Below are 24,758 nucleotides of genomic sequence, written 5' to 3' on the forward strand. Positions count from 1 at the left end.
ATATTTATATATAAAACATATTGTGTTTACACTGTTTCCAGTTATGAAGGATAATGATGAAAACACCGACAATGACTGTGATGCACTTTTATGTAAAGCTTTGAGAAGCTCAATTTCATAAGAAACAATCGGTATGTATGCTACACAAGGTGTTATGTAAATAAAGTAGGAATGTGCACACCCAGTGCTACGGCAGTTTTTCTGTCCCTTGTCTTTGAGCATTGAAGGCAAGGGGAGAAGACTTTGATGTTCCAACGGTTTACTTTATTATGGTTTAAGTTATTTAGAGGCTGTGTGAAGACTTACCAAAAATGGAATAATTATATTCAAAATGTTGTCTTTGTTGGGAAGTAACTGATAGCATACATATCTCTCTCACACACATTCACAATCCGTGACAAATCACATCGCCATACTATAGCTGATATGCAAAACATTCATTGTCCTCACTGTTAGAGGCTTACTTTATTTCAACCGTGTCGCCTAGTTGCCTTCATTCTAAGTATAATTCACTAGCCATTGCATCAGGTATACAATATTCAGATAAAAACAAATCTTAAATATTTGCTAAATCTTGGCAAGGTCACCTGCCAGCCAGTTTGCATGCATTCGGATAAGTCTAGTGATCTACTGTTTTTCTTATTGTCAACAAATCCCTTAAGACCAAAATCTTTTAAACTATATTGGCCAAAAACTAGAAACACAACAGTGAGCCACACTATGTCAGTGGCTGACATGTTCCTTCATTACGATGAACACACACTGAAGTTTATTTTGACTCAATCCCGCATTCACTGTCCTGCTGATGTAAATACTCACAAGAGCATCAAATCTGACTGGCTGAAAAAAAAGTCCCAAGCAAATGCATTATATACTTAAAGATCTTCAATAGAAACCAATGGGCTTGGGGCATTTGTTGACAGTAGAAAACTTAGATTGTCATCAGCCTAATCCATTAAGCTTCAAATTTCTTTTTAAGTTCAGACACTTTGATTGGAGGCAAGTCTTCCTGCTCCTGTCCCTCTGAGCGGTTGTTCTCTTGTGATATATTTGAGTCACATGGTGGTTGAGTTTGTGCATTCCCCCAGCTCCGAAACGTGTTGCAAGGTCTCCCAGGTTCAGCCAATTCCTTGGTCCTGTGCTTCACTTGAAAGCCCTGGCTATTCGCCTGAGACTGGAAGCGTGCTACAGCAGATAGCACTTTAGGAGGAGTGGGAGTCTGCCTCATCTCCCGCTCCTCTTTCTTTACTGCTTCTTCACTGCTTTTTTCCTCACCTGCTGGAGGTTCAGGGTCAACAATGACACTCTGAGGCCCAGGTGAAGCTGTGGATTTCAGATTGTCCTTCTGTCCTTGGTGCTCCTCCACAGTGCCGGGATGATGGAGATTCAGTTCGTGTAAAGATCCTGCCACCTCTTCTCCTATCTCCTCCTGCTTCTCATTCCCCTCTTCTTCTCTTGCTACACTTTTCTGCATTTCATTTGTTTCTTGCTCCATCCCTTGTCCCTCAACTACCTCCTCACTCTGATTTTGCTCACCTTCCCTCTTTTCTTTTAGCCCTTCATCCTCTCGCTTCGTTTCTTTCACAGGGTCGCCTCTTAAACTCGCTCTCTTTTCCTGACCATCTTCCTTTCCCTCTTCCTCTAACTCCACTTCCTTAAAGTTATTTCTGCCATCTGTTTCTTCTTCTTGGTTCCCATTTATTGCTACCTTCACTTCTTCCTGTTTCTCTCTAACCTCCCCCTGTCCACTTTCCTGCTCCCCCATTTCACACGTTGCCAGGAGACTCTCTATCCCCTCCTCCTCTGGTACACTGGTGTCAGGGCACAGCCAGTCAGAGTCCTCTGTCAGGTCGGACAGCTCCTCTGTGGTTTCCAGATTCCAGCTGTGCAGGCTGCCACTGCCGCTGATGGATAGAGACAGGCTCTCCTGGCTGGGGTTGCCTGGAAAGCCTCGCTGGAAAACCAACAGCCGATGTTAGACTAGAAATCACATTTGTATGTGTGTGTGCCAGTTCTTTATCTTCTTACCTTCGTTATATAGTCATGACTGTCCGGTCCAAACAGATCCAGGCTGCGTGTGCCGTACAGCAGGCCACGCTCATGGGAACTGCGGGAGCTGAGCGTGTCGAAAATCTCCCCAAGTAGATCCATCTCCTCTGGGTCACACAGCATTGAGTCCTCCCCCTCCTCTTCATCTTTCTGGAGCTCAGAGTCAGGCTCGACCACAGGCCCAGAGACAGCTCTGATGCACAGAGATAACAAAACACAATGGCACAAACAAGAAAATACATGCCGCGTTTTCTCATATTTTTTTTCCTGGGTTCTCTTCCTGGCCATCTCTCTCACCCATCCCATGTATCTCCAGTGTCCTTCGTGTTCTCCTCGTCTCTGGGAGCCCTAAGTTTGTGAACAGGCCGACGGGGACGTGACTGACATGAGGCAACATAGAGTAACGAAGCAAAGAGATAGCAATGCAACATTCCCCCAATAGAAGTAACAGATGATGGGGTCACAGTAAAGCGTCAGAAATGGAGCAATAAAAGGTGCAAAATAGCACATAGAAGCAGTAGGACAATAGACAAATTAGGTAATGATGGAGGATATATGTAAATGTTCTAATTTTATAAAATATTTAAAATATTATTTAAATAATATTATATATGTTTGAGAAAGAGCTCACCATCCCAAAGTGTTGTGTGATTGGCAGACGGTTCTGCAAGCAGTCAGATTGGACACGCCGGTGTGACACTGATCCTCCTCTCTGAAGGGTGCGCTCTTCATTGTGGGCCTGCGTTATACACAAACACACACACAAGGAGGAAGTATTGCAATAAAACCTCAGCAGAATTTGACTAAAGCGAAGCACATACCCACATAAACTGACCCACCTTGTGCATCAGCAGATTTTTCAAACCAGACTTAGCGAGACCTTTAGCCTGGGGGAGATTAAAATGATTACGTTTTTGTTATGCAGACTGAATTAACATGCTCTGCTCCGGGCAAAAACACCTGATTACTCACCCTCATGTTTGCTTTGGTCTTCATGTTAAGGATGAGCGCTCCTCCCCCCTTCTGTCAAAAGCAGGAGTGCATCTGTGTTACACTTTTCAACAAGATTGGAACATAAATTTGAAACTGTTGCATTAAAGATGAAAAGAATTTACCTTTAAATTACCAACTAACTGTTGATAAGATTTGCCTCTTCCTGCAAGTACACAAAAATACATAGGACAGAAGTGATAAGTGAATAATAGGAAATTTGACACACACAATACACACGGACACACACAAACACAGATACACACCCGCCGTTGTTTCACACTTAAGGATCTCCTCTTCAAAGAGATCATCTGGTTCCTTCCCTTTGTTCAGAATATCCAGGCGGCCATCAATGAACTAAAAAACATATTTGGTCATTTCTTTAATTATTTGATCAAAATATATGAAAATGCTCACTCATTTACAATAAGGATGGCCAGTCCCACTGACTTCCCAAAAGATTTCCCAGTATTATTAACCACCTTTAAACTGTGTGATTTTAAAGGGATAGTAAGTGATTGTAACGATAGGCTACAAAATTTCCATCTGACGATGTTAAAGATCGGGAGGGGGGAGAGGGGATAGCATTCGTCTTACGTGCATGTTGATATTTCACAAGCACGGACCAGGTAAAGCAGCATTGAACACAGAGGGTGCAGATGTTGGTGATAGGCTGCCTATTTAACAAGCCAACAAGCAGCTCACCTGCTGCTGTGATAACGGATCACGGGTGGAAAAATACGGGGAAAACACGGTTCTGTGCCTTTTAGGCGACTTTATAAAACGCATTGCTGATGGAGAACATGGAGTTGACAGAGAGAGGCGGAACAAGCCGCTGCATGATGCCAAGCACAGTTCAATTTAGTTCAGTCCAGTTTATTCACAAAACATTAAAATACAAGTACAATCATTAGAATCATTAGCTTGTAGGGGCGCAAACACTAAGCATATATATATGTAAGCTACTTTGTTGAGTAGAGGCTTTTATTTTGAAGTGGGGGAGAAACGGAAGTTGTGATGCTGTTCCGGTTCAACAATGTGCAAGAGACGAAGAAAAAATAAATAAAGATGTCCCGTCTTGGTTCAGACAACGGAACCTCCGTGTTGTTATTTTGGTAGCCACATAAAACGTGTAGGCGAACTAATAACCGCTCGGTTACATGGTAACAGCCAACTGGTGGCAGCGGTGGCCGTTTTGCTATGACGTCCGCCGAAGACAAAGTGTAGTTGGTGAGACTGTCGAGGTAGTTTGTGAAAGTTTCAGCTAGTTAGCTCATGTTAGCCACTGCTAACACGCGCGTAGCTTCACTTTGTACAGTGTTAGGCTAGCACGAGTCGGGGAGTTCATGCCGCAGTTTCGCCAGGCGGTTGTAGTAGGTAGTGAGGGTAGGCAGGAATTACATGCATGAAGACAATAACACGCGGCAAGATGTGGAAGTATGACGAGGACCCCCTGGACTGCAGAGAGCGGCGTAGGGAAAGGCCATTTGCAGGCAATGTGAGGATTGAACTGCCGCCGCCCTTCGCGGGAGAGGAGAAACAAAGCTTTCCCTGCTGGGCCAGGCAATATGAGGTCGCTGTGAAGACGCTGGTCGGCGGCGTTGGAGGCGACTGTGATTATGAACTGGCGAGGATTTTGCCGACGCGACTGACCAAAGCTGCTTTTCTCTTGTTGGATAGCCTGCCAGCGGCTGTTCAGGCCGACTATTCTGCAGTGAAGGAGAGGTTGCAGGAAGCATTTGGACAAAGACATTTTCTGGACTGTTTTTGGGCTAACCTCTCTGCTCGTCCACGTGCTTCAGATGAGAGTTTGGAATTATATGCAGCAGAAATAAGCAAGCTAGTTCAAGAAGCGTTCCCTGGCTATGGTGACATAGCTCAGAAGGAGGAGAAATTTCGCAGGTTTCTGGCTGGACTTTATCCGACTTTGAGGGCCAAATGTCACGAACAGGGGGCTACTGATCTGGAAGAGGCTCTGGTCATCCATCAAAGATGGACTATGTCAACACGCGCGTACAGCAGCCCCCTGCTGGGGGTGGTGCAGCTGCTATGGTGCATTCCATATCGGATGGAGGTGGTTTGTACAGAGCTATGGACAGACTTCATGAAGAAATGAGGGAGATGAGGATGGAAATGAGACATCTGGCAGAGGAAAATAACCGACTGAGATCCAGTGACGGGAGAGGCAGGCTGAGAACCTCCTCACCAGGACGAGAAGGTCAGTGTCAGTGTGCTTGTGGGGAGCAGGGCTGCCAGTTACGTTGCCCCAGAGATGATCGGTGAGGGCGTTCACCTAACCGCGGCTGGCGTGAATGGAGAGCTGTGTGGGGACCCGAGGAAAGGTGGGATGCCCGGGTGCCCTGCAATAACCGAGCAGCCTCTCCAACGTGGCGGAGTCCCCAATCTGCTAGGGGTCCTTTTGATGAGGAACCACAGAGGAGGCGTGGAGTGCGTTTTCTCTCCCCCAAGAGGGAAGACCCAGCCAACCAGTCGGGAAAAGAGATGTAGCTGATGTTGCGGCCCAAACACCAGCTACCGTATCTACGGGCCCAATGGTGAGTGAAATATTTGTCCCCTCTACAAGAAATGCGCAGATTCGGGGCACAACAGAGCAGCGGCACACCTCATACGTGAGGGGAAACATTGAAGGCATGGAAGTCAACATGTTGGTGGACTCAGGATCAACAGAGTCGTTCATCAGTGCAGAGTTGCGCATGGCTGTTCTGGCACTGCGTAGGCGGCCTTTGAACGCTGACTTTTTTGCTGCTCGTGCTGTAAATGGCCAGATGCTCGACACCTTGGGCACTGTAACCGCTACTCTGCACCTGGGAGGTGAATCTTGGCAGCAGGTGTTCTATGTGCTTAGAGAGTCCACACAAGCGGGACTATTAGGCCTGGACTTTCTCGCCTCAAACCACGCCCTTTTGGATTTTGCTCGAGGCAGACTGCTACTGAAAGACACTGTAATTCCCCTTCTGAGTGCCAAAGATTTGATCCCTGAGTGTTGTAACGTTTCTATTGCAACTGCTGTGACATTGCCCCCCCTCAGCGAGAAGCTGGTGCCCGTGACTGTATCCCCGCCCGGGCCTGTGGATCAGCTCCCTGACTTTGTGGGCTACTTGGCGCCCAACCTCCAGACTAAAAGTGAGTGTGTGGTGGCTCACACAGTGACAGTGGTGAAGGACGGGGTGACCACAGCCCGCGTGTTGAATCCTACTGATAAGGACGTTATACTGCGAGAAGGCATGCATTTGGGGGAATTTTTTTCGGTGGATGACTCGGAGCTGGTGTCGCCCCCAGTGGTCCCGGTGGAGACTGCCCCTGCTGTTCCGCCGACTGTGGTGCCCTTGGTGTCGCTGGAAGAATCTTCGGCCAGTCTGCAACAGAAGGCGCTACTAGTGTCGTTGCTGGCGGAATACAAGGGGATATTTAGCACTTCAAATGGGGTGCCTGGCAAATGCACACTCGTCAGACATCACATTAAAACTGGTGATCACCCTCCCCTGCGTCAGCGTGCATACCGGACCTCGCCAGAGAAGAGGGAAGAGATGGACCGCCAGGTGGCAGCCTTGTTAGCCAATGGGGTAATTGAGGAGAGCTGTAGTCCCTGGGCCTCACCTGTCGTCCTAGTAAGAAAGAAAAATGGTGAGTGGAGATTTTGCATTGACTACCGCCGCCTGAACTGCATCACTATTAAAGACTCTCACCCCCTCCCCAGAGTGGATGACACCTTGGATGCGTTGGCAGGCTCCCGGTGGTTCAGCACCCTGGATTTCTCAAATGGCTACTGGCAGGTTGAGGTCGCGGAAGAAGACCGGGAGAAAACGGCATTCACGACAGGCAGGGGCCTGTACCAGTGGCGTTCGATGCCCATGGGCCTCACTAACTCACCCGCGACGTTTCAACGCATGATGGAGCTGGTGAATGCCATAGACTCGGATGCGGAGTCTGGTGCCCACCACAATGTCACACTGCAGTCTCAGCCGCAAGCTCTGTGTCCCCAGATTTCAGACCTCGCCACTGGGGGGCAGCATGGGGACACACGCGGTGAATCAGAGGACCTGTCTTTTATGCATGCACTGTCACACGATGGGTCCGGCATGAAAGAATTGCAACAAGCTGATCCAGACATTGGTAGGGTATTGCAGTGGATTGAGAGCAGTGGATCCAGACCACCTCGGGGGCGGATGAGAGGGAGCTCCCGGTGGCTTAGGAAATTATGGACTGAATATCCTCGCCTTTCTGTTGTGAATGGACTGCTCTGCCGGACTGTGAATTCCTCCCTCACGGGGGATGCTCAGTGTCAAGTGGTTGTGCCCTCCTTGCTTGTGCCGGAGGTGTTGCAGCACCTTCATGGAGGCCCAGCAGCGGCACATTTCTCAGCGGAGAGGGTATGGGAACGAGCAAGGCAAACCTGTTTCTGGCCCTCTATGTTTAAGGACATTAGGCGGTGGTGTGAGCAATGTGTCCCGTGCCAAACCCGCAGGGCCCCTGTGCCTAAGCGGCGTGCGCCGATGGGGGGGTCCCAGGTAACTCGGCCCTTCCAGAGAGTGGCAACTGACATTCTAGAATTGCCAGTGACTTCAAAGGGTAACAGATATGTGTTAGTGGTTGAGGACTACTTTACCAAGTTTGTGAATCTGTATGCCCTTCATAATCAGACGGCCCAAACGGTAGCGCAATGTTTGTTTGAGGACTATGTGTTAGTTCATGGCATCCCCGAGGCTGTTCACAGTGATCAGGGCCGGCAATTTGAGTCTGAGATTGTCCAGAGACTGTGTCAACGTTTGGGGATTAAAAAGACACGCACCACACCATATAATCCCAAGTCAGATGGGATGGTTGAACGCTTTAATCGGACTCTCATTGACCAGCTTGCCAAGTCACTACTCGCATGTGGGGGTGAGTGGGACAATTATCTGAAGCATGTGGCTTTCGCATATAACACATTTGTCCATGCCTGCACCAACTACACCCCTTTCTATTTGACTCACGGCAGGGAAGCCCGGGTCCCCGTGGATGTTTTGGTGCCCTCTCAGTTTGGGCGTTTGGATTTACCTTTTTCTTATGCTGACTTTGTAACCTCTCTGACGGGGAGGCTGGAGACTGCTTTCAGTGGTGCACGGCAGTGGGGTGCCAGCGCCTATGAGAGACAAAAACTGTACCATGATGCGGCTGCCCGCCACCGACCATACTCAGTGGGGGACCTGGTGTGGCTGCACAATCCTACTGAGGACCGCATGAAACTTGCTCCCCACTGGAAGGGCCCCTACAGGGTGCTGGCTGTGTTGGACTCTCAGGGCGAGCCGGGACTCACCTATCGTATTGGAGATCATCTGACCGCTGCTGGACAGGAGCAGGTGGTCCATTATGATAGACTGAAACCCTACACTCTACTGAGGCCACCGAGTTCTTCGTGTAGCCCCCCGGCTCCTCTTCATGTTCCCTCGCTGTTGGATGAGGGGCTGCTGGATGTGGGGAGTGGGGTGGAGGAGCTTCTGGCCACTGGTGGTTCTGGGACTGTTTATGTTAGAGACTCCGGTAAACCACAGCGAACTGTTTCTCGTGCCGGCAGAGTGGTGAAACGGCCGGTTCGTTTCCAGGACTTTGTCACTTATAAGTAATGGTTTTCACCTGTTAGTGCGGTTCCATGTTGCAGTGCCAAAATGTACTGAGGTTATGTGGGTTAATGCATTCCCTCGCTGGTGTGGTTCATTTCGCTTGGGTGTGTTGATCCGCTAGTGTGTATCAGCCACCTCTGGTATACGGTAGAGATTAGTGGGGCATACTTTGCTGGGACTGTGTTTTTTTTGTGTGCGTGCCATGCATTATATTGTTTCCTGTGTCATGTCAAATTTTATGTTGGGGTGTGTTTTGGCAACCAAGTGACTGCTGCTGTTAACATGTTTGTTGTTGTTAGTGGTGTTGCTGAAACGAGGCCTTTTCTTTTTGTAAGGGGGGAGGTATGTAAGCTACTTTGTTGAGTAGAGGCTTTTATTTTGAAGTAGGGGAGAAACGGAAGTTGTGATGCTGTTCCGGTTCAACAATGTGCAAGAGACAAAGAAAAAATAAATAAAGATGTCCCGTCTTGGTTCAGACAACGGAACCTCCGTGTTGTTATTTTGGTAGCCACATAAAACGTGTAGGCGAACTAATAACCGCTCGGTTACATATATATATATATATATATATTTTTTTTTTTTTTTGTACTAGCACATTGTCTAAATAAATACTACAAATGAATGAAGCACATGCTACGTCTACAATATAATTTATAACCAACATACAGAAAACCCTAAGAGCTAAACTACAAATACAATAAATGGAGGTGATGGACAGCTAAGGAATTGGAAGATGTGTAGGCCCCTCTCACAAACAACAGGTCCCTTGCACCCTGAAGGTAAGCAAAGCAGTTAGGCTTAGTTAGTTAGTGACGATCCAAATCAGACAAACACACTGAGCCAAGAAACTTTTTGTTGCCGCAGCTATGCAGCTACCAGAATTACGGCGCTTCTGACGTTGCTCTACATCATTAAACCACGGTTGGCTGCGCGATCATGCGCAGTAGACGCTGGTGCCAACAGGAAGTAGCCCTGAATTAGTATTTTATCCAAAAGTATTGGCACAGTAAGGGAAATTCCTTTGTTTTTGTTGTTCACTGAAGACATTTGGATTTAAGATCAAAAGATGAGTATGAGACAAGAGTTCAGAATTTCCCTGGTATTCACATCTAGATGTGTTAAACAACTTAGGACATGATTTGAACATGCTGGATTAATAAATGCGGAAGTCCCTTAAACCTGCATTCTGTCAGACGGTCAGCAGGGGGTGACTCTTCTGGTTGCAAAAAGAAGTCCGGCTCCATTAGAAATAATGGTAAAATGACCCAACTTCTCAGCTGATTTAGTATCTCAGTAAACACTTTCCTAATGAGTTTATGGTCTCAATCGCTAGTTTCAGATCTTCTTCAACACAACATGATGTTCATTTTGTAAATTATGGTCCCATTTAGAGAAAAACAGACCATAAAGCAGAGTATGCTTCATGGCGGGATTATCTATGATTGACAAGTCGTTACCATGGCGTCCTATCTATCAGGCTAGAGTGACTCATACCCCCGCTCGTACCCATGGCCGTTGAAAAAGCATATTAGGATTTGGCTGTTCACTTTCTCTGATGATTGCATTTAGTTTTAAGCCTGTTGTTCGCTAGACAAAATTGTCAGCCCAGTTAAAATGACAGTTAACGTGACTTACAGACGCACCTAGCTAGCTCCACACACAGCTGTTCCCTCCACCGTCTCGTCCAAATACGGTCACTTCCGGGCACTTCCTGGTTGCTAAAAATCAACATAGCGGCGCCCTATTGGCCAAACTCGAGGCTTCAAAACAGCAGTCCACAAACCAACGGGCGACGTCACAATGACTACGTCTACTTCTTATTTACAGTCTATGGATTAATAGCTGGGCTCTAGACCAGAAGGATAGATGGTTGAGAAACAGCCAAAGAGGAAAAGATCTGAAGAGTGCAAAACAAGTTCTATGTTTGGGCGAAGATCCGTGTTAACTTTGGTGAGGTGTTTCAGTGCTGGAGAAACCTCAAAATTTTTTGCTGTTTCTGCTCTACAGGCTAGTGACGGTAGATTTGCGGTTTCACACAAACGATAGGTCAGTATTGGCTTGTCCGTCTGATGTCATGTTGTATTTGTCCGTAAAATCGTTTTAGAAGGGTTGTATGGCCAAAAAGACCTAAAAATACAAGTTTTGCTAGGACAGTGGGATTATTTGGGTTGATTCATAATATGAAATTTTAGAGTAGGTAGCCTAATAGTGCCAGAGAAATTATGACCATTGTTCTCTTTGCAATGGATACACATGTATCGTCTCCTCTTATCAGTCACTGTACAATTATATATAATTATATATATATATTATATATATAATTCTCGCTAGTATTTTACTCTGTGCGCTTGCATTCTTCTAAATACCAGGTCATTTATTAACCATTTACAACACTTTAATTCTCTGCCCAACAAGCCCTTCCCCAGTGTTATAATTGCAATATCTGTCCAGCAGAGGGCAGTGGATGACATGAGGCACAGTGTGTACCTGTTTGAAGCACTGTAAATGAATGGCACTCTGTAGGAACTGCCTCATACTGGAAGACTTGTGATCTAGAAACAGCTCCTCACTGAACCACATTTCACCCTCCTGCAAAGAAAAGAAGAGAGAGGAGATAGGTACAACAAAAGAGATACACATGGGACTACTGTCTTGATAATTGGCATGCAGATAACAATTTAAATCGTTAAGGCAGTTTTTCAAATACATATAAAAGTGTAAACAATATATTTTAACAAACAGTTGAATATTTACACCACAGCTGTTATTTTTATTATTAAAATATAGGTGTTAAAGTCTGCAATAAGCCTTTCTATGAGTGACTTACCTCGTGACCCTGCAGCGCATCCCTGTAGCCTCCAAACAGCAGAGCCTGAGCTTTGAGGAAGGCCCTTGAGACACCACAGCCAGGAGACACCGCCTGACGCTTCAAACACGCCTTCAGCCCGGCCATCTGGAGACATAATTACATTTATATGTGCAATATACTGTAGATCCAGAGCAAGCAATGTGACACATGGGAAGTGGAGGGTGGGGGCTAAAATCTAGTAGAGTGTCCCTGACTGTGTTCATACAAATGATACTGCATCTAATAGGCAATTTCCATTGCAGGAACTTTTAGAGGGGCTCCCAGGAGCCATTTCAGGAACTCCCAAATCTTGCTGTGTTTCCCCCAGGTACCTAATTTTGAATGCTCAGCCACAGTTTCTGGCCCCAGAATGTCCCTGCTCTAAGGGTAGCAACTTTGACTGTAAAGGAATTATTGGGGCGGAGCTTTAATCATCAGTGATTAGTCCCAAATCTCATGCTGCTACAATGTGGACTGTGTAAAGAATTTATTCACACAGTAACCAAGAAAGGGGTGACTGTTTGAAGAAACACCCTCATGGGTTAAAATTGAATCTCAAACTGTCAATGTAATTTTGAAATCTGTTATCAGTCTAATTTCAAAATCTTCTTAGTACTGCAGATGTTGTGCGCACGCAAAAAGGATTAAGAAGAACTAGCTTTACTTCCTAGTTTATTTCCTGAGTGTATTTCCTGTTTGCTACGTATATTGCCAGGACACCTGTATCCTTGAACACACAAGGATCACCTGATTCTGTGGTACAGACTTCCCATAAATAACATACTTTCCTTACTATAACAGTGAAGTGTTAAGACAACAAAAATATACTATATATATAGTGAGTATTTATTACCACATCTGAAGGTATCCTTTTAAGGTCGTCAAAGGGGGTTTCGAGAGTGTTTGTGTCCACATTTAGAATCACTACTTCCTCCAACCCACGACTCCTCACCCGCTGCCGGACAGACACAGAGACATTGTGATCTGTTGGGTCTTTAACTTTGTGGGGACAAACCTGATAGATTCATAAGTTTGGTAATATTTGAGTGACTTTACTCTGAAATAGTTTTAATCAGTAGTTTACCTCAGATAGACTGGTGTGAACTCCAATGAGGTATGGCATAGGTGCACTGTAACCAAAAAGTGTGAATCAGTTGTATAGATAGATAGATAGATAGATAGATAGATAGATAGATAGACTTACCAGCAGTAGTCCAGTAGGTGGGGTGGCAGGACAGGGATGAAGATGTGTTGCCAGTACATGGGGTATAACACAGCACTGAGTGCATACACGCAAGACGTCAGCTACACACAACACAAAATGGAGGACTGTTTCAGAACATAACAACACAGGATACACAATGTTGCCTGTGTGGTCTATCACAGGCCACATATAGTGTCCAATGCGCGACTTCGGAGATTATTCTAGTGAAATGAGGTCCGCCTATTGTCAGATATCATTATAGGTTAGGTGGGTTTCCAAAGAATGAATGTTCTTCTGTACCAGGAAGTAAATAAAATCCTATAAGAAATAGAACAAAAACTTGTGTCTTACAGTGCTGAGTTTGCTGGCAAAGATGAGGATGCGTCTCTCAAACAGCATGCTGGCATAGAGCTGCAGCAGGTTCCCCACATCTACTGCCACAATCAGCTCTGTCAAGTTCCTCTGGTACAGCAACAACAGACACATGCATCAGTTTGAATGGACATCGTGTACAAAACCCCACCTGCTTTGTGGGGTATAGGATATAAACCTGAATCCTGCATACTCACATTTTCAGGGATGGAAGGGAGACTTCTGGGATCTGGAGCGATGAAGTATGGAACCTGATCAAATCAAATAAAACAAAACAATGAGAACATGCGTGCATTACAGGTTGCAGGATCAGACTTTTCATTCCAAAATACTGTATCCTTTAAATAATGCTGTTGTTAGATGTGAACTCTTGTGTAATGTAATGTCTTACTGGTATGTGTCCTGTAAGTTATATACCTTAAAATGTTCACGAAAATGATCCCCCTTTTTAAAAGTATTTATGGTTGTATTTTTTCTAATTTCCTCTCTATATGCAGTAGAAATTTTCATATTTAGTGGCAGAGTCCACCATTCCTTTATTGGATTAAAATAGCGGTTGCTCTCTTTACACTGTATCAGAGCTGTATTAATTTAATGCTAATGCAAACCAGAATGGGTATTCAAATCAATCAGGATTGAAATTGTATATATTACAACTTTAATAATATTTTCTCTATTTTTAGAATTGTTTTAGATGAATTAATGATACATGTTTCTTACAATTGGAGGTTTTGTTATCTTGGAATGAAACTCTTCAAATGCAAAAATCCACAACCAGCTATAGATTTGAGTCACATAGAGAGCCTAAGTCCCCCGCCTTCCGGTGGACTACCATGGGACCGTATTTCGGAAAAATGTTGCAAGGTAATCAATGGCAAGGGACAACAAATATATTGATCCCGTTTGAATTGTGCCCTGAATTACACATATGATGGTTGTCAATTTAAAACATTTTAAAGTCAAGAAAGTTGCAATTTGTTGTAAAGCTGTTGAGGAATTAAGACTGTGAAAATACGTATTTTCACAGTCTTAATACCTGAAAGACCACAAACCCAAAAGTCCTGTATGTTACGTCGTAACTGTTTCTGTCAATGACTGAAGCTAACGTCAAAAAACTTACATGAGAGGATGATGTGATAAAAGGACCAGGAGTCGTTGGATTAAACACATAAGGTGAGATATATTTCAGTGTGGAACATGGCGTGTGACTTAGGCTCTCTATTTAGGTATTTCTCGTAAGACAAAACAGTTGTTGTGGAGTCAGTACAATCATGGGTTATTCATGGGTTATGGATACATAGTTAACTGTTTCAAATATAACAAATGGCAGACGTTAGGGCAAATTGTGTTATCTTTGGATTAAACATTTAGTTAGAGGGGTGAGTGACATGGTTTTAGTCCACACGCATCAGGTTTAGCAACCAAGCACAGACAGCTGAAGACTTCCAGCAGGGGTTAGTCTGTATCTGCTCGGCTGTTATTCCAGACCACATCAACTCCAGTAGGACTCACCCCGTCTTCTCCCTCTGAGTGTCCAACAGGATGGGACACTTCTGTGCTGACCAATAGCTGCGCTCCCTCAGAAAAAACACAACACGCTAACCACTTATAAAAAAGCAGCCATAAAGTCAAGTGTGACTCCTGGTTCTCATTGGTTAATTAGAGATTTACCATCTGCAGAGTGACAGATCCAGCCGCCAGTGGTATGGGCTGCTTATAGAGCGCAGCCAGCAGCACTTTCATCTCATTGGTCTGTTGAAAAGATGATGGTTTGTTATCTAAATGATACTCATACAACAGAGTGTGGATTAGAGACTAACAGAGGAGCAGAAAGATTACACACAAGCGATAGAAACTCACCTGTCCTTTTGTGAGGTAATCGGCCAAGTTGTTGAGAAGTTTGTAAAACACTTCAAACCATGGAAGATAACTGTAATTGATTAAAAATGGGTTTTGTTGTGGTGTTAAAGGCATGAATCAACTTGACATGAGGATTCCTCTTTCAAACCGCCCCTTGCACACATTCACACACAAATGTACCTGAGTATGCAAAGGCAGGTACGTGTGCTGTTGGTGAGACGACAGAAACCAAACCGCTGGCATCCCTCAAGGTCAGTCAAAACAAAAGTAAAGTGCTGCACGGCCACTCCATCCCTCACTCTGTGCAGATAGGTGTAATGATTGAGGACGTGTAGAAGAACAGACTGACTAGAAATGTAAGCTGGAGTAAAGATAAGCATTAGCCAGCCAGTTGTACTCACCTTTGTACATCATACGGGAAGCAGAACCTGGGTAATGTCTGACAAGACTCCTATGGTGGGATAGAATTGTGTGTATAAAATTAAAGTGAAAAAATTACTTAACAAGACTAAGAATCTACAGCCATGCTAGTGGCTCTGTAAGGCTGTACTTAGGCATGGTGGTGCTTTAACCTAAAAGTCAGCATGCTGATATATTCACAGTGACAATGTTAATGTTAGGCAGGTATCATTTACCATGTTTGTGATCTTAGTTCAGCGTGTTTGCATGTGAACATTTTCTAATTAGCATTAAACAAAGTACAGCTGAGGCTAATGGGGAATTCAGCAATTTTGCAGGTATTTGGTCACAAACCATAGGATTGGACATATGCTGTACAAATGTTTGTACAAAAGTTCATAGCATCCCATTGTTGTTATCATAGCTCAGTTTGAACCAAAGTGGAGCACCAACCAACACTGCAATCCCTAGAGCCACACCATTAGCATAGCTAAGCTGCTATGATCATTGTATTGTGACAGTATATACACAAATGTTATAGGTTTCCAGCAACAGGAGACATGAGTGGCTACCTCATCATTGAAGTCCTCTGGAAACTGAAACAGTACACCAGGATCTATAACATTAAAAAGAATGAATAGATGAATGAATCTCTCTTTACAAAGTATTTTAAGAGTTCTAAATTGTAAACAAAGAGAAGAAACAGTATATTTGGCAACAACTGGGCAAAAAAGTATTTAGTGCTTTTAACCCCTTCAGTTCACACCCACCTGCTCAGTCTGTCAAACTACCACATGTTCCCATCTGGTTTAAGTTTGACTAGACAGGCTGTGTGGCTTTTTTTCAGATCACATGACAGGAAGTATGAGCAACTCTCAGCTCAGCAGAAGCACCTTCATATACACTAGGCCTTATCTGCTTATCATTTTATAATAATTATAATAATAATAATTAGTGTTGCTTTTTATGTTTGAAGTCAGTTTCAGATGTTAGTTACCGTCAGATTGGTGTAGTGTGTCATGTTGAAACAAGAAATGACAAATGACTTAATAGAATATGAATAGAGTCACAGGAAGAATTTGAGGAACAATTTTAATCAGCTTCTTTGTTGTTGCTGTTGATTTCAGTTACTTCTGTTCTACAGCTGAAAATGCAGTTCTAGTAGAAACACAAAAGGCGATTCACAGTAATTGCAAACACAACCTGGGCCAGTTGTGCTGCTGGGAGGACTTACCTTTGTCTCTGGCTACAGGGCAGGTTGCTTCAAAGAACCAGTAGAAGGTTCGCTCAGGGTTTTGCCTGACAGGATAGAGATACACAGTACTGATGTGAGATTATACTTTATATAGAAAGATTATAAACCGTGTTACCTACCAAAACATGTGCACATGCTGAGACATGTCAGGGTATCTGCCTGATATTTATCATATTACTGAAATTCAAATTTCATAAAGAGACAAGTTCTACAGAAAATGGGATCAGACACAGATTAACATTTTGCTCTGCTTTGAACAAGAGCAGGTCTACCGTGAAGTGTATGGCAACACATAAAGGGCAACAGAGTTGCTGCAGGAAACTTCCTGTGCAGTTGTGAGAGGAAGTAATAAAAACCACAAGAACAGACTGACGGGCAGAGTGATGATGATGGAAGGCGAGCAAAAATAACATTATTAACTTACTTCAGTCTGGAGCCCATGCTGTCCAGATGTGTCTGTGTCCATGTGTTTGTCCAGGGGGACAGAGATCTCCAGCAGGTGTGTTAGATAGTAGTCATACCTCTGATGTAGCAGTGGTGTAAACGAAGGCAGACAGCAGCAGCAGTCTGCACAATCAGCGCCGGAGTGACAGAACACTTCCTGATCTATGTCAGTATGTACGTTCTGTCAATGTGTGTATGTACGAATGACGTCTGTTATAAGACGACCTCTTCACACTCTCAGCCTTCATATTCACTTGTCTTAAATTTTCTTTTCTTTTGACGATCCCCCCGTTTCCTTTAAGACTTATATCTTCTCATTTATTAAGAAAAATATAGCCATCAGGTCAAAACGTAGCCTTTAATTACAAAACACTGCACATATCTGCATGAGCAGCTACTGGAGTAATCAACTTAAGAGTAAAGCTTGTGCATTTTCATTTGGTAAATCTCTACATAACCATTAGAGCTGTTGATATCTGATCAGGCATTACATAAAGAGCACCTGCCATTAATACTCAGTCATGAAATAAAGTCTCCACAACTTATAGAGCCTCTTGTAGTGTATCAAAGACTCTAGAGCTGATGCTGATAATGTGTTTAGCACTTGATTTAAACATAAAAACACATGCTTTATGTCTCATGTAGCCGACATGTAGAGCTTCCTCTGTGATGAGTCTTGATATTGCTGAGATAAGCAGGCTTCAAAACCCCCTTCTTTTCCTATAGAGAAGTATGGAATAACAGAGTATTTTATGTGAACAGGTTACATTGTGGAAAGGAGGCGAACAAGGTATCCACATCCTGCTCAGAGGCACTAAACTTATAGATCCTATACTGCCTCCTTGTGGTGGTCAAGCAAAATTGCCTAATCTGTAGACAATGCTGATCTCCATTTTGCTATCATACTGTGACATCAAGAGTAAAACTGAAAGCTTAACTGTGCATCCTCCAAAGTAAAAGATTCTCTGTTGGATCTATTTCAGTCAATAGGCGTTTATTTTTGGAAAATATGTCAGCAACACTTTTCACACACAAATGTTCAGTTACCTCCTTATTTAGCTTGTATCTCATTTTAAAATGTGTTAAAATTCATAATGTGTCACACACACAAGAAGCCCACGAACACACAAAGGGTAATGTTTCCAACAAATTTATTTCAATCAATGCCAAATTAGACAAGTGATCAAATGTGCATGGGTTGAACAGTTTTATCGAATACTTGGCCCAGGTATGGAATTGATGATGAGAAATGAACATTAACAGAAAGCTACCGACAACACACCACAAGCACACCTGTGTTAGCTACCTCTATATGAGCACTGAGATGAGGGAGACAATTTAGTGTTGTGAATCCTACTCTGGATGGACGAAAAAGGGGGACTGTCAATGAAAGAAAGAGGAGAGGCAGAGATTAAAGGAAACAGAGGGAAAACAGGGGTAAGAGAACAGGGAAAGGTGAATACTGTTTTAAAGAAGTCAGAGAAAGAGAGTAGAGTAGGCGTGAAATAAGTGGATGGAGGTGGAGTTATGATGAGTGCAGTTGAGAAATGATGATGGCATTAAGCCTTAAGCCACCTCCTCCTCTCCCTCCTCCTCAAACTCTCCCTCCTCAGCCGTGGCATCCTGGTATTGCTGGTACTCGGACACCAAGTCGTTCATGTTGCTCTCCGCCTCTGTGAACTCCATCTCATCCATGCCCTCGCCGGTGTACCAGTGGAGGAAGGCCTTGCGGCGGAACATGGCGGTGAACTGCTCAGAGATGCGCTTGAACAGCTCCTGTATGGCCGTGCTGTTGCCAATGAAGGTGGCGGCCATCTTGAGCCCACGGGGCGGGATGTCACACACAGCTGTCTTGACGTTGTTGGGGATCCACTCTACGAAGTAGCTGCTGTTCTTGTTCTGCACGTTCAGCATCTGCTCGTCCACCTCCTTCATGGACATGCGGCCACGGAAGACGGCGGCCACGGTCAGGTAGCGGCCGTGGCGTGGGTCGCAGGCGGCCATCATGTTCTTGGCGTCAAACATCTGCTGAGTAAGTTCGGGAACAGAGAGGGCTCTGTACTGCTGGCTGCCCCTGCTGGTGAGTGGGGCGAAGCCGGGCATGAAGAAGTGCAGACGAGGAAAGGGCACCATGTTGACAGCCAGTTTGCGGAGGTCAGCGTTGAGCTGGCCGGGGAAACGCAGGCAAGTTGTCACCCCACTCATGGTGGCAGAGACTAGGTGGTTGAGGTCTCCATAAGTGGGCGTGGTGAGTTTGAGGGTGCGGAAGCAGATATCATACAGGGCCTCGTTGTCGATGCAGTAAGTCTCGTCTGTGTTCTCAACCAGCTGGTGGACAGACAGGGTGGCGTTGTAGGGCTCCACCACTGTGTCTGACACCTGGCGGCACAACACAAAAAGGTCAGCGGAGTAAAAGGCCAGAACAGGGAAAAACACCAATAAACACTGTGCCATGATCGCTCTACCTTAGGAGAAGGCACCACACTGAAAGTGTTCATGATACGATCGGGGTACTCCTCACGGATCTTGCTGATGAGCAGAGTTCCCATACCCGAGCCGGTGCCACCGCCCAGGGAGTGTGTAAGCTGGAAACCCTGGAGGCAGTCGCAGCTCTCAGCCTCCTTCCTCACCACATCCAGGACCGAGTCCACCAGCTCAGCTCCCTCTGTGTAGTGGCCCTTTGCCCAGTTGTTACCGGCTCCACTCTGGCCTTAAAAGAAAGGGTTAATTACAATCTGCCCTTTGAATAGCCAGCCTTATTTATCCTGCCAAAAGGTAAACAATTGTTTTACTTCTTCTACACTATATGGAAGGCAACAATTCTCTCTAATGATAACTAACTGATAATTAATATGACCTTTCTTTTTCCTATGTAATAACCAACGTGTGTGTGTGTCGTTGATCATATACCAAAGACAAAGTTGTCGGGTCTGAAGATCTGTCCGAAGGGGCCGGAGCGGACAGAGTCCATAGTGCCTGGCTCCAGATCCACTAGGATGGCCCTAGGCACGTACTTCCCACCTGGAACACAATTTCATGTGTCAAAAAAGGAGTATTTAGAAAAGACACAAAAGACACAAAAGTTGCAGTACCACATGTGTGTGTTTGTTTTTAACAGTCCTGACCTGAGGCCTCATTATAGTAGACATTGATTCTGTCCAGCTGCAGGTCACTGTCTCCATGGTAGGTTCCCGTTGGGTCAATGCCGTGCTCATCACTGATCACCTCCCAGAACTACAGACAGGTCGACAGAAACCAGTTAATAAGCAGATAAGTTAAACTAAACTGTAAATTAAACACCTGACTCTGTAATATCTCAGCACATAATATGAACTGCCTACATTCACATTAATACTTGCTGAGCCACAGCAGCCCCAACATGTGAGCATTACGGAGCTGAAATAAGCGATTAATCAATTAATTGAAAAACTATTTGCTTGTTCCAGCTTCTCCAATGTGAGGATTTGCTGCTTTTCTCTGTTTGGATATTAATCCGTTCAGACAAGACAAAAAGCAAGCAATCTGAAGACGTCACCTTGTGATGGCCTTTTTTCGCTATATCGTATAGCAAATGACTAATCAATTCATTAAAAGAAATAAGATCAAATTAATCAATCATAAAAACAATTGCAGCCTCAAAATAACATCTGAATATTTTTTAAGTTCATCAACCTCAAATCAATCTCTGGTTCACAGATCCCTTCAAATGGGTTAATCTACATTTGAAATGAGGCTAAACCTACACTCATTAAATTATGCTGGTGATGATGGTGTTATTACCTATTAGCCCTTATTATTATAACAGTTAAATATGACCTAAAAACAGTGTTTGTTGAAAAACTGCGTTCCAGTGCATTCTGTGTCTGAGCCACACCCCACTCTCTTTCTCTGTCTCCCTGACCCCACACTGTGTCGTCTGTCTAAAACCCCTGTGATTTCAGAAGTCAAATCAATCTCATCAGACACACGCACACGCGCACACAGTTAACAGAGACAGAGGGTCAGCTGAGGTGTTGTCGCTTATTTAAAGAGCATCAGCAGCGGGGATGTCTCGACTTGCCACCGCCCATCCTGAACGATGCTATTGTACGCTGCCTTCGCTACAGTCTTATACAACACTTTCCACTCCACGAAGTTGACCTATTTAACGTTTCCGGTGGACATCATGTCCTCTTGATGCAGGCATGAATACGGTTAAACGTGAATGCATATAAAAAAAACCCGACTGCAGTTAACAGGCAGATTAAAAGCCGACGGGTGTGTGTGTGTTTTTTTATACCTTTGCTCCAATCTGGTTCCCGCACTGCCCGGCCTGCAGGTGCACGATCTCACGCATGTTGTAGCTGCGGTTTGTGTGTGGGGGTCTCACAGAGAGCTGGAGAGAAACAGGGGAAGCTGACGACGGTCTCCGGTTCTGCGGCTGTTCGGTCCTGGCACTCCCGGTTCAGTCGACAGTCTGGCTGAATGGCGGAGGAGCTGTGGCTGCGTTGTAAGCTCTGTCTCGCCCTTCCCATCGTCCGCGGCTGCGCCGTTACTCCCGGTGCTGCAGCATGACGTCATCACCATGGCAACGGGAACCGGGCACTGCCGGAAAATTTGGCCTGCCTAGGCCGGTTTGTTGGGATTGACATGCATGTGAGACAACCCTGAATAACCGAGATTAACTTTCTTCTTAAAACTCACGTCTCCCAGCCCCGGGCTTAGCCGTCTGTAATGAATAGCCTACCGATGGAACTTGATGTGATGGCTACATGCAGGGATGGGTGAGGAAGACAGTGTTATGAAGAAAGTAGGCTATGTGTTTTGCTTGTTGCATTTATAGCAGATATAGCTACTGGGCAATAATGTGTGAATTATATGTGTCTGGGTGTGGGCTTTCATCAGCACTGATCATATGGGATGGACATATAGCGAAGCCTAGGCATCAGCCTGGCCCCTGGGCAAACATTTGTTGTTGGGCCCCTGTTGCCACTGCCACACCCCTCTGTGAATTGTCCTATGGTTTAACATCTGTGCATATAAACACAAAAGTGTTCACATAGCCTATGTCTGTCTCAAATGTGTACCTCCCAGGCTAAAACTGCCAAATTCATGACCTCAGTGAATATTTTGCGTGGACAACCCAATAAAATGCGGTCCATCATTAGTAGCTTGTTATTTTGTTTGTGCTGTTGCCCTTAGAGACAGGAAGTCAGAAAACAGAGACTGGAAGGGAATGGGGAAGGAAGCAGATGTTGCTAGTCATCAAATGAGATGGCATTCCCAGTCCTCTTCTTGCAGGCGTCAATGTTTTTACAAAGAAAACATCAAAAGGTGAATCAGGAGGTAAAATCTGATGTGAGTGATCATTCACTGAACAGCAGTCTTAAATCAACTGAACACAATCTGGATATAGGCCTAGAGCAGGCTATCTGAATTCATTACTGTGAACCACAGCTGGCCTCTTTTGATTATACTATACTTATACTAAATGGTTCTTAATGATTTGCCAACATTAATAAGAGCATACACCAATATGATCTTAAAGCACCACATAGATCACACAGTGTATTAGTTATCAATTTAGGTCTTTCGGTGTCTTCTAAAAACATGCTGAATATTTTGAAAACAGTTTGTAATCAAGGCTAGTCTCTAACGTTACCTGTCTGCTGTTTAGTTCTGATCAGGTAGTGTATGGTGTCACTGTTACATCCATGGCTTTTGTTTTCCCTTAAGTTTCCTTGTGTCCCCTTTCTCTCATGTCTCTTGTACTTCCTTGTCTGTCTCTCTGAGTCTGTGTGTGTGTGTGGTGCTCCTCTCCTGATTCTCCTGGTCTCTGGTTTCCTGCTGATTACTCACACGTGCCTTTCATCAAGCTCACCACCAGTATATCAACCCCTGTTCTTCATCCACTTGTCACCAGATCATTGTTGCAGCTACAGTGGTAGTAAATGCTCCAGGCCTCTCTTGTGTACTATTCAAGTGTCGCTATCTACCTGTAGTCTCCAGCCAGCCATGCCCTTTTCCTATCTTTCATCCACCATGCTCCAGGCTGCCCAGCCATACCTTATTGCCATCTACCTCTATTACCCGCTATGCTTAATAAATCCTGTTTTACAGTTTTTCTCAGTTGCTAACACTAACCCATTGGCTGAACAAAGTTTGCAGTTGCCTGAACTCATTTAGCTAATTGCGCAGTCTGTTGTCAATACCTTAAACCATTTCACATGGTAAAACACAATTTGCAGATCTCACTTAGCAGCAGAACTCTAAAAACATTCTCATTCTCAAAACACATTCTGTACTCATATGCACATGTCATCCATACTGGTAAACACAAGTGGCAACAATCAAATACAAATAGACAACACATGTCACTCATTAAACACAACCACTCAAAATTGATTTCACTTGTTTCAAATCATGTGACACAACCAATATAAGTCAGTTCAGAGAGCAAAGAGGTTGTTGATGGTGGGCTGGAGAAAGTCTAAGAATGGATGGAAGAAACAATGTGAGAGGATGAGTGGCCCTGAACATTGTGCTTTCCATTTGTTTACAGTACTGACTGCTCAATAGATTTTGAGTTGATGCAGGTTCATATCAACAAAGAACAAGAATTACAGTATCACAGAAACAAAGGACAAGTTTGTGAGATGCAGGGTACAGTACTGTAAAAATAGGTGTACAAGGAGGAGGAAGAACAAAAAAAATTGCAAAGAGCAAAGCAGAGCATCATTTCTGATCAATTTTGAGCTACTATGATAGAACATGTTTTCATCAAGTGGGAAGCTTCCGGTCTACAATATGAAGCCGATGAAACCTGCATTCTATTGAAAATCCAGCAGGGGGCGACTCTTCTGGTTGCAAAAAGAAGTCCGGCTCCATTAGAAATGATGGGAAAATGACCCTACTTCTCAGCTGAATAATTACCCCAGTAAACACTTTCTTGATGAATTTATGGTCTCAGTTGCTAGTTTCAAGCCTTCTTCAATACAACATGATGTTCATTTAGTAAATTATTGTCCCATTTATTTTAAAATAGACCACAAAGCAGAGTATGCTTCAGGGCGGGATTATCTATGTTTGACAAGTCGTTACCATGGCGACCTGTCAATCAGGCTAGAGCCGACTCGTACCCTCGGCGCTGTATAAATTTAACCAGCGCCGCTGAAAAAGCTTATTAGGAGTTGTCTGTTCACTTTCTCTGGTGAGTACATTTAGTTTTAAGACTGTTGTTCGCTAGACAAAGTTATCAGCCTGTTAAAATGACAGTTAACGTGAGTTACAGTTGCATCTAGCTAAGCAAGCTAGCTAGCTCCACACACGGCCATTAGCTCCGCTGTATTGTCACTTCCGGACACTTCCTGGTTGCAAAAACTCGACATGGCGGCGCCCTATCGGCCTAACTCGAGGCTTCAAAACGGCAGTCCACAAACCACCGGGTGACGTCACAATGACTAAGTCCATTTCTTACATACAGTCTATGGTTTTCATTCATCAAAAGACAATGACGGAAAAATATGAAATTTGTTTTGAGATTAAAAATGTTTTCTATTTTTTGGTGTATTGTTTACTGACTGTTTGATAGTGTATATCATTTTGATCGCTTTGTTTATGTTTTGAGAGCAGTATTTGGTTTTGAGCACAGGTAAATCTGTTTTGAGGTGAAAGTTTCATTTTGCACGAGGAGTCAGAGGTTTTGTTTTGAAGCTGAGGTTTTGTGTTTAATGTTTT

The 24,758-nt window shown here is 44.3% G+C and overlaps 2 protein-coding genes across 3 annotated transcripts; both read right to left on the minus strand.

Moving 5' to 3' along the window:
- Positions 1–242: 242 nt before the first annotated feature.
- Positions 243–17,193, minus strand: dennd1c (DENN domain containing 1C). 2 transcript variants are annotated; one of them, XM_038714042.1, is made up of 23 exons: positions 17,023–17,193; positions 16,578–16,642; positions 15,916–15,959; positions 15,346–15,395; positions 15,125–15,244; positions 14,945–15,014; positions 14,756–14,836; positions 14,597–14,662; positions 13,282–13,335; positions 13,064–13,174; positions 12,713–12,813; positions 12,593–12,638; positions 12,362–12,463; positions 11,488–11,613; positions 11,148–11,249; positions 3,306–3,396; positions 3,165–3,205; positions 3,022–3,072; positions 2,889–2,936; positions 2,681–2,788; positions 2,347–2,429; positions 2,029–2,242; positions 243–1,954 (listed from the first exon to the last, which is right to left on the minus strand). In XM_038714042.1, exons 1-23 carry the CDS (start codon positions 17,037–17,039, stop codon positions 956–958), a joined length of 2,790 nt encoding a protein of 929 aa, XP_038569970.1. In that variant the 5' UTR covers positions 17,040–17,193; the 3' UTR covers positions 243–955. The 2 variants fall into 2 exon arrangements, with proteins under 2 accessions (XP_038569970.1, XP_038569971.1); XM_038714043.1 differs by lacking the exon at positions 14,597–14,662.
- A 983-nt stretch (positions 17,194–18,176) lies between these two features.
- On the minus strand, positions 18,177–21,552 carry LOC119899482 (tubulin beta-4B chain-like). The gene is made up of 5 exons (XM_038714044.1): positions 21,322–21,552; positions 20,168–20,276; positions 19,953–20,063; positions 19,508–19,752; positions 18,177–19,421 (listed from the first exon to the last, which is right to left on the minus strand). The coding sequence occupies exons 1-5, from the start codon at positions 21,376–21,378 to the stop codon at positions 18,609–18,611; spliced, it is 1,335 nt and encodes a 444-aa protein (XP_038569972.1). The 5' UTR covers positions 21,379–21,552; the 3' UTR covers positions 18,177–18,608.
- Positions 21,553–24,758: the final 3,206 nt, after the last annotated feature.

This window comes from Micropterus salmoides, unplaced genomic scaffold (assembly GCF_014851395.1).
Source record: "Micropterus salmoides isolate LMB-PRFRI ecotype aquatic unplaced genomic scaffold, ASM1485139v1 Ms_hic_scaffold_12, whole genome shotgun sequence".
Classification (NCBI taxonomy): domain Eukaryota; kingdom Metazoa; phylum Chordata; class Actinopteri; order Centrarchiformes; family Centrarchidae; genus Micropterus; species Micropterus salmoides.

Bases quoted from the DNA above. Each gene is read 5' to 3' on its own strand.
- dennd1c (XM_038714042.1), bottom strand. The intron at 15,396-15,915 runs GTAGCCACTCAT...ATCCCACCATAG, and splicing joins CAGAGGACTTCAATGATGAG to GAGTCTTGTCAGACATTACC. The intron at 2,789-2,888 runs GTGGGTCAGTTT...TGTATAACGCAG, and splicing joins AAAATCTGCTGATGCACAAG to GCCCACAATGAAGAGCGCAC.
- LOC119899482 (XM_038714044.1), bottom strand. From the start codon at position 21,378: ATGCGTGAGATCGTGCACCTGCAGGCCGGGCAGTGCGGGAACCAGATT. The intron at 20,064-20,167 runs GTCAGGACTGTT...ATTGTGTTCCAG, and splicing joins CTACTATAATGAGGCCTCAG to GTGGGAAGTACGTGCCTAGG. The intron at 19,753-19,952 runs GTATATGATCAA...CTTTCTTTTAAG, and splicing joins ACCCGACAACTTTGTCTTTG to GCCAGAGTGGAGCCGGTAAC.